This window comes from Cyanistes caeruleus, chromosome 2 (genome assembly GCF_971803275.1).
Source record: "Cyanistes caeruleus chromosome 2, bCyaCae1.hap1.1, whole genome shotgun sequence".
Classification (NCBI taxonomy): domain Eukaryota; kingdom Metazoa; phylum Chordata; class Aves; order Passeriformes; family Paridae; genus Cyanistes; species Cyanistes caeruleus.
In genome coordinates this window covers 91,006,910-91,020,725 of record NC_141702.1, presented here as the reverse complement: position 1 = coordinate 91,020,725, position 13,816 = coordinate 91,006,910, and the positions used below count along the sequence as shown (strand labels likewise).

Here is a 13,816-nt window from a genome sequence, read left to right as displayed (position 1 = left end):
CTTTTATTAAGAACGTGGGAAGCAAATTGTTAGCAGAGTTGATACAAACACTTGTCTCACCCTGTTACATAGAACCCTTGAGTGAGACCCCCGGAAAGAGTTTTTACCTTCCTCTCACCCTGATGAGGAATTGCCAACATGACAATTTTGTACTATCACAAATCATCTGTATTTCAGTCCATATCTTTCCTGAATAAAAACACAAAAATAATTTTCAGTTTTAATTTTTACAGCAAAACCTGGGGAAAAAGTTCCCAGTTTTTCTATGAAATGTGCTTTATTCAAATTTTTATTTGCAATGTAAAAGTAAATATCCTTTGTAAGAATACTGAATTAAATTTTACCTTGTAACACTTCAGAAAATGTTAAACTGTTTATTTTGCAAGACTCCTCCAGCATTGTTTTGTGAATTTCTTCTTCTCTGACAGACTCCACCTACATGGAATATCCATTTCCCATTGTGCTGGACACTGCTACAAACACATTTGAAAACTAGAGCCAGGTCTTGGGCATTCAAGGCTAGGACCTTAGAGGTCCACCTCCTATTTAACTTCAGTCATGAATTCAGTAGGAGTTTAATGCATAGCTTCTCCATCCAGCAGACCCAAGCCCTCACACTTGAATTCAGGTGACTCTGTGGTGCAGAATCTGATTTGTGGGTGGAAACAGACACTTACATGGCAACATGCAAATGTCAGTGTGAACTCAGAGGTGTTCTGAGAACACAGTCCACTCTATTCCACCCTTGGGGGGCAGCATGGCAAATATCCTATGGCTTCGGCTGGAGAGCCATGCTCCATGCCTTGCTGTCTCGCATGGCCTTTTGGCCAGTTTTGTGTAAATCAACCCAAGGCTGCTGTACTTTAACTCTTCCAAATGCAGAGCAGATAATGAGAATGACCTTTGCAAAGCATTTGGAGAACTAGAGGCTTCATCATTGCCCATCCCATATCCTTTACATTTAATCTCTTAATATGGGTGGCTCTCAACTTCAGAGTTATTTGTGGACAGGAAGGAAAGCAAGTTGAATTCCTCTGTAACTGACATCTTAAAACATTTTCACATCAGCTGGGCCTGATTTTTCAGAATTTCACCAGATGTGCCCCCTGAATAAATTCAGCTAGCCCTGACTAAATAGGAATTCATTTGGAAGGGCAGAGCTGAAAACTATCATGCTGCCACAGCCACTGGAACAACTCTTGATTTACAGAAACTAAAAAGGAAACCAAGCATAGTGTCTCTGACTGCTGAGCAGAGATCCTCCCAGACAAGAAAAGAGCACTAATGGACTAAGGTGAATATTTAACATGCTGCCAATAATTCCTATCTCCAACGACTGCAGAACTAGATGCTTCACTTACACTTCTAAACTGTTGTATTTTTCATAAAAGCTTCTATTATGTGTAGTTGAGGCCTCTTTTAGAGAAAAGGATACCGGGACTCCGGCTCAAAGTAACACTTGACATCAACCTCCAAGTCACCTCAATGTGCAACCAATAACATGGCTTTCATTAGGAAATGTATGTCTGAATCCCAATCCATGTATTTAAAAAAGCGTGAAATACCTCCTAATTAAGCTAGAGTCAAGGTAATAAAAAGCAGTATCATACTCTTATTATGGATGTATAAATTATAGAACAAAATACAGTAAAGCAGAACCCCATAAAGGATTAATAAAACATTTCTAACCACCTTGACATGTTTATGAAATCTTGCATGTTACTGATACTTGGAGCAAACACTCTGAAACTGCATCATCCCCCCGCACTGTATTAGTAAATTAGAATCACACAAAATTTGGCTTTGCTATATAAACAATAGGCATAAAATAAGCTTTTCTTTTTCAAACTGCATCATACAATGTTGGTAGACAGACCTCTTTTCCTGATTTTTATCTGGAGCAATATAATTTATGCCACTTTGGCATTACTACAGTAACACACTTAGAAGAGGTCTTCAACTTTAAGCATGAATCCTGAAGTCAACAAGAAACTAATTAGTACTCTCCTTAAAACTTAGTGTGTGATTAAAAACCTTGGTAGATCCAGCTCTTTATGAGGAGAATGATCTAAGAGATTCTCTTCTAACTGTTTAACTTTGCAGAGGACAAAGTATTAACGGAACACAAGAAGAGCCAGAGTTTACCAATATTTAGCATGCACTGACTACATATCTCAGCAGAGCTGAAAAGGTGGAAATCAATCAGTCAAACACTACTGAATTTCACTATAGAATACAGGTTCTGGGGCACATGTGGGCATGTTTCAATCCAGGTTCTGGGTAAGGCAACCCATCATATACTTATGAAAGTTCAGAAGCAGTGCTTTTTACAAGCTTGCTTTACAGAGCTTGCTCTGCAAGATATGAAGAAGCAGTTTTATATTCTGGCCTGAAAAAATATAGGGAAATATATGGTTAAACGGTGAAAGAAGTGACAGAAATGAAGGCAGACAAAAGCGCCTTCATTTTGGAAAAAAAAAAATCCAAACAAACCCAACCCTCAAAAACAACCTCCAAAAAAATCCCAATCCCCAAACTAACCCACAGTATCTAGAACAAACCTGCGTTTTGCTAAGTAGACAGAAAACTTCTGGCTTCACCAAAGAAAACTCCAGAGAAAGAAATGTCTGTTTTGCTACTATCAGGAATCATACTTGTCTAGGCCTGCAAAGCAAAACCATGATGTTACTGCAGCCTATGTCAACACCAGCTGAACACAGTTAATGCAGAAACAGCAGCAGGAAGAAACAGGAGCATGACTTTTAATGCAGAGCTAGGGACCAGCATAAAGACTCTGTACTTCAACAGATGTGTTGAAGATCAGCTATGGCAGTTTTACTCAGTCCTTCACTAGCACAATTGAGCTATCCTAGCAAAATCTGTGTTACCATTTGGCTCAACACAGCACACAGACTTAGAAAAATCAGGTATTCATGGTAGTGCTGGGTTGCATTTTCACCACATAGATTGTTTTGAAGACGCATTAAATTTCCTTATAAAGTTGTGACTTTATAGTTCCTTTTCACTTTGTTCAAGGCTAATTGCAGAGTCAGGTCTTATAGCCCCTAATCCCTGTCCAGTTTGAGAACATGCAGATTGGTTTGGCAGTGGTGGCACTTTTTGTCATGTTGTTGCCTCCACATCAGTCAAGATTCCCCACAGATTTCAGGCCAGACAGCTGAATTGACACTGTGATAGCTCTCCTGAACCATTACTCTGAGATAAAAATTCAAATATAAGTGAACAGCTAGGTTTGTTTCCAGCTATTTTCTTCCTAATTTCTTCCCAAATACACACATCAACCCAAGGACATTGCTGACTTACAGAACACAGTTCCATAGCTTGCATCCTTGACTACTATTCTGGTGTCAGGGTTTCCCAGCAGAAAGCTGTGCACAGTTCAGCTGAACACAAACACAATTCAGGATCTTGCAGGTTGTATATTAAATATGAAGCTCTATTCCCTAGCTTTACTGTAAAACTGCAGCACATATGACTCCAGCCAGTACACCTTACACTGTACAAGTAAACTGAGTCACTGCTCACAAGTAACAATCAGCAGTCTCCACCTGTCAGAGATACAAATTTCAATTAGAACTGATAATAAAAAATGAAAGACTTGAGAGAAAGGTGAGAAATATATATGCATGGTAAAGAAAAAAAAAAACCAAACCAAAACAAATCAAAAGTAAAAAAGAATCCACAGCAGATTGGACCTAAAATCAGATTAATGGATTATTTTTCTGCAATATACTACACCCCAGTGTGGCAGGTCTTCCAGATGTGCTGAGAGAAGATGACACAAAATATTATAGATCTAAAGCACTGCATATGTGATTAGAGAAAATCCTTTGAGAAAACATGCATAGTAATTACATTTCAATAACAGCCTGAGAAAAACACCTTAGTGTAAAATTGCAAATACAATTTAAAGGCTGGCTGGATTAACCAGGTCTGACTGCTGAAAGACAGGTTTCATTTTACAGCACAGTGCAGGTGACAGGATTACTGGTTTTTGGTTTACTTTTGTGTTCTTCACCCACCCACAGAAGGGGTTTTTTTTTTGGAGACACAGTCCAGCACTTAGCAACCATCTGACCTTTACAAATTTTTACACAATAGTGCTTTTAAAACTGAACTCAGTTCTAAAATTTAGAGCTAACAGCTGTAATGAAACAGGTAAAAAGAACTAAACATTCAGGGTCTGACAGTGAGCTGAAAGCAACCAACTCTGTTAAGCTGAAATGAATGGATTTTTGTCTTTTTAAACTAGCTGAGGAAGCTTCAAGTCAGAAAAGCTCAGGCAGCTTTAACACCCTAGAAATAAGCATGCATCAGATAAACACAGAAATTCAGTGCAGCGTTAGTGCAGTTTGACCAGCTTATATCAGCTGACTCCCTACTTTATGCCCTTAAACAAATTATTCATTTACAAAATTCTAGCCTTTGATACATCCACAAGGATTCAGCAACTGAAAAAAATAAAGGAACAGAAGTGATAATGCATAATAAAATCCAGCCTTTTACAGAGAAGAGTCCTATGCTTTCCTTTCTCCTGTGTGGAGAGAAAGCCCATGCAGAAATGCTCAGCTTGCATGGGCTGCCAGTGCTCACCATGGAGCAACCCTGCAGCACAGAAGCCTGAGGCCAAACTCTGCACCTCAACATCTCAGCCAAAGAGAGGGACAAAAAGAGGCTGGACTGAAGTCACTGAAATCTGAACACAGTGATATCTCCATGTTTATCCCGTGCTACATGTCCTGTTAACTCAGTGCAGAGCTCTCTGCAGAGTAAGAGACTGGAACACACTAGGATAAATCAGGTGAATGTATTTATTATCTATCCCTTCTGATAAGTTAGCAGCATGTACCAGTTTTTTCTTGAAGTAAATCTGAAGGGGAAGAACAGGTATCAACCTAAAAGCATTAAGAATATTATAACTGTTCTGTTTACCACTTACCACCAGGCATAAAAACCACTTTGCATTTATGTATGCCCTTTTTCTCCCCTCTTAAAAGCCCACCATGCACACCAGTTGCAATTCAGAGCTCACAATCTAACTTCTGTTTCTTTTCTTTTCAAAGCAAATATATCCAAAACACAGGTATAGTGCTCTTCTCTATTCACACCACAGAAGGTGTTGTATTTTCATGAATATGCCCACATCCCTCCTTAAGTAGCTCACTGAAAGGATATCCAAAAGCCACTGTGCAGAACTCAGTACTCCTGAGTACTGAGGCAACTGAAAGTGCTCAGTCTCTCTGGTGACCTGACTGACAGTTCTTCCTCCAGAAAGCTTAACAGAACTTGCCATTATGTATGTGATATATCCTATCATAATTAATTCCCTCAGGGAATGACATCCTTAGGAAGCGTGGTTCATAGCATGCACCAGAAATCTGACATTTTGGAACAGACTACCAACACCAAGATGCATCCATGGAAGAGCTGATATTTTTATTTTCTTGACTGTAGATATATGGCATAAACTAAATCTTGTCATAAAAAGACTGGCTTAAAAACTGTTGAACTATACCGATAAAAATCAGTGTTCCTTCCTCTTGAACAGATTTAATTCATTAGAAATCCAGAAGGTATTTAACATTATCATGTGCCATTTGATATACAATGAAGCAAGAGCTTCCTTCAAGCCTTAATGGAAAAGATCCAGAGCTGTAATCCTTTTTCAAATAATTACCCTGTTCATGGGGCTTCAGCACACAATGACTCCAGGAAGAAGTAAAATAGCAAGATTGGCTATGAAAGCCTCAGTATATACACGTACAAACCTGAATGGCAATCAGAGCACTTTGCACATGTTTGTCAAGTCACAGGCCCAAATTAGGCTAAAATTAGAACTGAGAGGGAAGACCAAGAGCATGTGAAAGTATCAAGTCCATCTGCCATATAAAAGGGTCTTTGAAGACAAAAATGTAGGAAGGGTGGTGTGGTGGTTTTAAAGCAGTAGCTAAGAATCACCAGAAAACTTACTCATCATTTGCTGTGAGATATAGATTAGGAGAAGGGCAAAACAGGCTCAAAACTTAAAAGGAATAAAGAAAGTTTACTAGCAGAACTACAAGAATAAGAAACCAGAATAAAACCTCCAGAAACCCTTCCTCCCCACCACCTAACCATTCCCTTGTCTAACTGACAACACAGAGACAAAACTTGGTGGTTAAAACAGTCCCAACTGTACATTAGTCTTTTCATTAGTCTTTGGAGAGAAAGGAGTTCCTTTTTGTCATTCCATGGAGAGTTCTTCACAAGCAAACAGTTTTCTCATGGCTTTTCATTCCCGTGATGGCAGCCACCTGGAAAAAAACTCTCTGCTAGCATGCCCTCCTCCCATTTTCACACTACCCTGAGGTGTGTTCATGGGCCATGGACTCAAGGGGTATTATTTTAAAGATGAGTTATTTAAAGACAAAGGTTCTCTTCAGCTGTCTCTGTGATCATCTCTGGGAACAGAGGTTTTCTCTATTTTCTCCCTAGGGGCCAAGGGTCTTCATCAACTCTCAATTCTCTCTCTCTGTTCCAGCATTTCATTGGATCACAACTACTCCACCATCTGCTCAGTTTCATCAACAGATACCTTTGCTCAGATCTACACTTTGAAATACTTTATTCCCCCTCAAATACTCTTTCATGAATTAAAGGAGTTTTTCAGAATATTACTGTCCCTCTCCATGGCCTTACCAAAAGAATATTTCAGCTTATTAAAGCATCTTTTAATTCTTTTCTCATCTGAGGCTTGATTTTTTTTCTTTTCAGTGACTTTGATGGTTTATGTTGTTTCTTTACATGTTGATCAGTCTCACTTTTTTTGGACAAAGGATTAAATCTGCAGGTCTCATCTGGATAGTGAAAAGGTTAAAATCTGGCCCAAGCCACGGCAGGTATTCATGGTGTCAGATTTTAGCTTGGCAGCGCTGGAAAAGCAGTGGGCTGTTTTCGGCCTGGGACCGTCTGTGCGGGCTGTGGGGGCGAGCAGCTGTGGCCCACCCCAACCCAGGGCCAGGGCCAGAAGAGAGCCCTGCCCCACCTGGGACTGGAAAAGCCTCTCAGTCTCTGTCCCCTACCTGGGAGCTGCTGGAGTCTGGCTCAGCCCCCTTCCTCCAGGCCTGGAGTTGGGGAAAGGGGGCTATCCGGACTTCTGTTACCTTTCAAAGCTGGAAACGATGAGAGCCAGAAGCTCCTGGGCTTAGGGTTAAAAGGTGTTATTCAGAGTTGATCTCACTTTTTAATGGTCAAAAAAACCTGTCAATTCTCAGAAATGGCCAGGTATTGGCTAGGTCTTAAGCAGAGAAGAAACTCCCAGCAGTCTCCAGCAGCCTCTCTCAGAGCCCTAATTTCTGTGGGTGTTCTTCACTTTTTTTTAAAATGCCAATCCATCACATTCAACCCCTTCAACTCTGTGAATACACATTTCAAACTTAATCAAAATTATACTCAACATACAACTTTACCTAAAACAGGTGGGCTGGTATGCCAACTGAAAAAGGCAGCTATAGCAGTGAATTACTGCTTTCACACACACAACCTGTGGTTTTTATTCAGCCATGAGTTGTGCTGTGTGGCTACCCAGGAAAGTGAAGCTGCACATAGAAAAGGGAAGCTAGGGGCTGACCAGGAGCTAGGATATCTTACTGTTACCCTGATGCAGGAGGAATGCACAAATATCTTGCTTTCACAATTCTAGGACACTGCAACTGTATCCTTACTCAGGACAACTGCAGGTTTCCTACCCACAGGTCAAGGATATCCTGGCAGCAGCTTGCATAAATAATTCTTTCCAACAGAAATGGCAACATAAAACCCAACACACAGAGGAAACAGTACTGCAAATTACATACTTAAGATCAATTCCTGTACAGAGTATTTAGAACAACCCTCAATAAACTTCTTAGATATCTTTTTCCTGGAGGCCTAGAGACATTAGTTAAAGTAGAGACATGTGAGTTGCAGTGCACTTTTAACATAAATGAGACAGAGAAGAAATTAATTTGGAGAAACATCAACACTACTGGAAGCTGACAGATTCTTAATGCATCAGATTTGTGACTGTTTATGGCATGACCAATTTTCTCTTCCTTGTTTTTTTCTTGCACCTCATTCCTTATTTATAATGAGGTTTTACAGTAGGGACATTTGGCAGATTTGATAGAGATACTGGCTTTATCATTAAATTTGCCTTAATCCCTTTCTCCTCCTGTTCTAGGCCAAGATCACAGCTTTATCAGTCAGGTCTCTCCAGGTACAAGTTTATTTTTCATGTAATACCTGCCATTCAGACAGTGTCAATGCAGGGTTTTTCATGTGATTCCAAACATTCCATTTCACCATTGAAACTAAATAATAATGTGATGTGCTTGATTGACCCAAATCTGCTGAAGTCTGCCTCAGTAATCCCTGCAGATCTATGCACTTCAGATTGCCATCTCTTCTGAGCAGTTTGGTGTTTCCAATGGATACAAATTCTGGTATTTATGTTCAGGACTACAGCCAATAGACAACTAAAGCCTCAAGTACAAAACTACCACTTTTGCAAAGCCACTGCATCACAACCACCACAGAGCATATAATGCCCAAGTCCATAAAACCATGGAGACACTACTTAAGTTGTAAAAGACATCATCTATTTGGTTTGCTCCATAACATAGTTCTATAGGAGTTAACCCAGCAAAGGAAATGGATTAAACCAATCCAATTTTGCCTCCATCTAAGCTGTGTGCTCCCTCTTGTTAAGGCACTGACAGGGCAGCCTGATGTGGCTTGGTACAGCTCCATCCCAATTAAAGACACCACATTCCGCTGTGGGCAGCATCTGCAGCAGCACACAGAGGCTCTGCTCACATACTTGATTCCTCTCTGGATAAACAAATCAACTATGAGATTCCCTGTGCAAGTGTGAAAAACCAGACAGGGCACTGGAGTCATCTCTTCCTCTCCTTTCCCATGGGTAGGGCATTAGGACACATCCACTTGTAAAATTTTTCTTTTGCTGCCATAAATAAAAAGTTAAACTTACCATGTCAAATGAGTCATTCCATGGTTTATTATTGCTACTCTGGAAGCAGGCCTAAATTACAAGAGTGGAAGAAATACTATGACTGCTCTAAACTGTGTATCTGCTTGGATCCTCAGACAACTTTTCTTGAGTTTTACAGCAAAGACCAGTCCCCAAGGCACCTATAAATACATTTTTGATGAGCATGGTGGACTGGCAAAAGGAGAAAGGGACAACCCTAAAAGCAGTGATTTCCCCATTTCAGGCCCTTGTACCCATAGAACAGACTATATCAACAACTGTATTGCTATCTGGTTTCAACACTACCACCATTCTGACGGGAACTGTGATGTACAGCTTTGAGAATTTTGTTCTAGAAAAACCCAAGGGATGAACCCGTCCAATCCACAAGCATTAGTTTGTTAACCACCAATCACAAGAACACTTATGCAGGAGACACCATGCAGAAACTGCTGTACTCTTAGAGCTGCTATACCACAACATGAAGTTAAATGCTCTTGGGAAAACAAAACAGTAGAATGAACCCTGAAACTTACTGCCTACATTAACTCATTCTATAATTAATTTGTTAAAACAGAGAGGAAAGCAAAAGTTGAGTTCTTCTTTAATAACCCTAACCAGAACTGTGCAGCACAGTTAGAAAAGCCAGCCAGTTCTAATTGTTCTATTGTTCTAGCAATTCTACTAATGTTCTATTATTGGTTTTTGTGCTGTAGCTGATTTAAAGGAAGCAAAAAAAAATCTTTCCGATTGTCAAATGAAAGGGGTAGATTCATTTATATATGGAAAGCTTTCCTTAACACTTTGAACTAAACTGCTTTTATTTGGAGCTTTTAAGATTACATTTGTACCCTTAAGAGTGAAATATTTTAATACTCATCTCATCCCTTGTTAGGACATTATTTTAAGTGAAATGTAAAACCCAAGTCTTAATTAACTGCAGATGTTAAGGAGCCTAATTCACATTTCTTAGCTTATATGGTATGGTAAAACTCCAGCTCTATTCTCTATATTCTGTTTCTCTACAACTATCTTGTCAACTTCAATTTGCAGATTATTCTTCCTAACTTCACAGCCTAATCAGATATATACTATTGGTCCTCGTTACACAGCTGTTCTACTCTTCCCCAATCACAGCTACATTTCACTGGTCTACAAATTGATTATTAAATGTTTGATGCATTACAGGGCTCCTGGGAAATTCAGAGAGAGTATCATTGCAAGGAGTCTGGAGTGGAAACGGTTTACTACAGTTATACATCATCTAGGAAATGTGCTTTTGCAACAGAACAGCTTTTTGCTCCCTGTCTGCTGTTGGAAAAATAACATCTCACTATGCAGAAGAAGTGAATTACCCAATATTCTGACTTACAGGAACAGCTGCAAAAAACTACATAAAACCTTCAGATGGATTTTTCTACCTTCCCTCAACTCCAAAGAACAGTTTTTCCTTTCTTTTACTCTTTTCCCTTCTATTTTTCTCACCTCCATTTCCTTGCCTGCTGCTCCAAATACTCTGCCACCAGAGAATTAGTATGAGTGACTAGCTGTTGCTGGAAAGAGGAAATACAGTGCAGTAGCACATTTAGTTTTCTTGGAGGTTCATAAATGCAAACTGGTGTTTCAGGAGTCATTTGAACAGAAAGTTACCAAATTTTAGAAAAGACAATTCACAGACAATAGAAGGGAGGGTTCGGGATCACTTAAAAAAAACAACACTTCTTTAATTTATGAACGCAGGATAAGGAAATTCACAGTCAGACTGTCCAAACACTTACAGCTTTGGAGCCATTCCTGTGCTTCCAGCTTGCTTCAGTAAATGCCATGCTTTCTTCAAAAACATCTTTCTGCTCCTCATAAAACATCTGTCTGGCAACAGAAAAGCTCTCCATTGAAGTTTTACAAGACCTTTTTATTAACAGAATAATATTTTTTTCTGCTGTTATTTAACCAGACTGTCACGTTCAGGCTAGACTTTCTGTGAAAAACCTAAGTACCACCATTCCCTGGTTTCCAAGAGAGGTGCATTCCCGCAGGCCTTGTTGAGACCCAGCCTTTTACCTCATCTCCAACATGGGCAGGCTTTAAGATGTGCTGATTACCATTTGCAGCATCCCTCCTTTCATTCCTTACTCATTCTGCTATGATTTGTTACACATGCAAATGAGCAGGTAAGACACAGAAATAAACAGTATGCATTTATATAGTCTTCACTTAAATGCCACAAACTGTCCTTTCCCAGGTGGTGTGCAACCTCCTACAGATTTGCATTCTCTGCACCTGTCCCCCAGTGCAATCTGTCTCTTTTGCCATCCCTTCTCCCAGAGCCACCAGCCCCTGGCAGTGTTGCAGTGCTGCTACCACATCCCCATATGTTGTCTCCACTGTCCTGCTCCTAACCCTGGCACCACATGGCTTAGCTCTGCCTGCCCCCTCCAGCCTTGACTCAGCAGGCTGCTTTTAGAAAACATGCAGAAACTTATCTTCAGGACTTTTAACATACGGTCAAAACCTGTTTTAAATCAGATTGTATTTCTAAAAGTGCTCAAGCTATAAAAAGCCGAACTGCATAATCCCCATTTCTTTAGGAAAACAAGTAAAAAATACAGGAATATGATTAGAACATTTCCATTTGAATGCAAAAGGAGCAAGTCCCTCCATAGATTTAAGGAAAAAGAGGAAAAGAAACAACAAACACACCAAGAGCAAACAAATGAAAATTTCTAAATATGTTTCAAAATACAGTAGTAGCTATTAAAATAGCATTACACACAAAAATGATAAATAAGCATATTTCAGGGACTGGATCAGAAATTGATGTCCTGCTCACTGGAAAATGCTCCTTCACTAGCTAGAAGCTTTGTTTTGTTACTATAGTTAGTGTGGCCCTGACTAAGGCATGAAGTATTTGTTACATAAAACCTAGCACAACTGCAGCTTTAAACTTCAGAAAATAGCAGCTCTGTCCTCAGTCCTCTTTGAAAATTCTATTCCAAGCCCAAACTCAAAATGCTTTAGTGCCAAATAGGGCATATTCTTGAGCAGCAATTTAACAGCACTCTTTAAGTACTGAAAACATCAACATTGTTGACAATACACACTACAATTTTGAGGGAATTTATATGGACTGTGCACTGTGCAAGGGAGCAGTGACTTCCTCCATGGAAAATTGATGCTCTTAGCAGTGGCTGAGAAAGAGAGTGAGTGGCAAGAGAAACTGGCAATCAACCTTAATAAAATCTGCTGACTGACCATTGAATTTGATGGGAAAAAACATCTGGAGCCAGGAAACACACCATGTAGACAACACATCCTGCAGCACTGAATATTTTTTATTTCATTCTATTTTCATCAACTCAGTTTGATGAGGATAAACATCCATAAGAAAAAAAAAATGCTCACTTTCTTGGCTTGTAATATATTCTGGTTTCATGTAATTTTCTTCTTGTTCTTGTCGGGAATATTTTCAGCTAGACAAACTGCTATTATGGATAATCTTGGAAAAACAGCTTACGAGATTCCCAGTGAATGCAGGGAGACGACAGAACCACACTTTTTAAGATAGTCATCTGATGCTGATACTCCAACACAATGTGCCAGTCTGCTTCTGGCCAACTGCACCATTCTCAGCAGTACTTTTTTCCCCTACTTGGGCAGGGTAAAACAGTGTGGCTTTCCTTCTCGTCTGCTTGAAGTACAGACACTGTAAGTATATCTGCTTGTACACTTACCTTCCTGCAGTAAGCATTGTCAAGGTCTGGGTCAAGCCAATGATCTACTGATCATTGATCTACTAATATTTCTACTACAGCACTATTTAATTAACTTCTAAAATGGCAGATGTAGCCATTTATGCTCCTTATCTTAAGCAATCTGAATGCTACAGAAGACTGGAAGAGAGTACCTTCTCTTTCCCTTCCACCCTCAGAGCTGACACCTCTTAGTGCTATTCTTAATGTGGAGTTAATTTCAGAGTTCACACATCAGAGGAAGCATTTCAAATTTATTCATTCATAAGAACCTCTACAGGGCTTTGTCCTTAATGACTGAGCAACACTATTTTTTTCAGCTGTGACATTATTTGCAACCAGTCTTACAGCTCATTACAGCCTGGTAAGTGCTTAAGGGCACTTAAGAACTTAAGGGTCCTACCCTGTAAGAAACATGGTTTTCTTAAGGTGCTGTTTCAATGCAGAATTGCTTCATTGGTTCTTCCCTGTAATAACAATGCTTGCAGTGACACCTAACAGAGACAGACATAATTTCTGTCTCTTATATGTCTGGCAACTAATCCCAGGCTAAAGGCCACACTGATGTAGGCAAATAATGAGTACCTCCTGGAATAATGTGTGAGTACTGCTTTTTTTTGTGGCACTGCAACTTGACACTGTACTATTGCTTAGATAGTCTTAGAGAAAAAAACAATTGATTGTTCAGCTATTGTATTTTTTATGCTCCGAATTCCCAGGTTCAGGGTGCAAGCTGCTAAATCATATAAAATGAGACATTTGCTCTACCGTGTGCAGAGGCCAATTAGGTGAGAATAGAAATAGATACTGCCTCATCTAAAATACAGTTTTTGCATCAGGAGTTTGTGGAAGATCTAGGTGGAGAAATGAGTCAAGTCTAAGTTAATAACTGATGAACTTCAGTTAAAAAAACCTTGCAAGGATTAGGCATGCTTTGAGCCGGTGAGACATCTGAAGAAGTTATTTTTTTCTTTTAAGACTACACTGACTTCTAGAATATAAAAAATCTGTACTAGAACTCCCTATACACTTTTCA

The 13,816-nt window shown here is 39.6% G+C and overlaps 1 protein-coding gene across 17 annotated transcripts in view; it reads right to left on the bottom strand.

Annotated features, from left to right (window-relative positions):
- Positions 1-13,816, bottom strand: part of TTC7A (tetratricopeptide repeat domain 7A) — a 218,041-nt gene that overhangs the window by 106,375 nt on the left and 97,850 nt on the right. For 6 of the 17 annotated variants that reach the window (XM_086869304.1, XM_086869330.1, XM_086869344.1 and 3 more), the window contains one exon: positions 10,810-10,896. The exons of 10 other annotated variants lie outside the window; for them this stretch is intronic. In XM_086869304.1, coding sequence (XP_086725430.1) covers positions 10,810-10,896 — 87 coding nt within the window. Of the gene's footprint in view, positions 1-2,561; positions 2,665-3,324; positions 3,570-9,031; positions 9,083-10,516; positions 10,585-10,809; positions 10,901-13,816 lie in introns of those variants that run through there. One more of the 17 variants, XR_015281084.1, reaches the window with a different exon arrangement.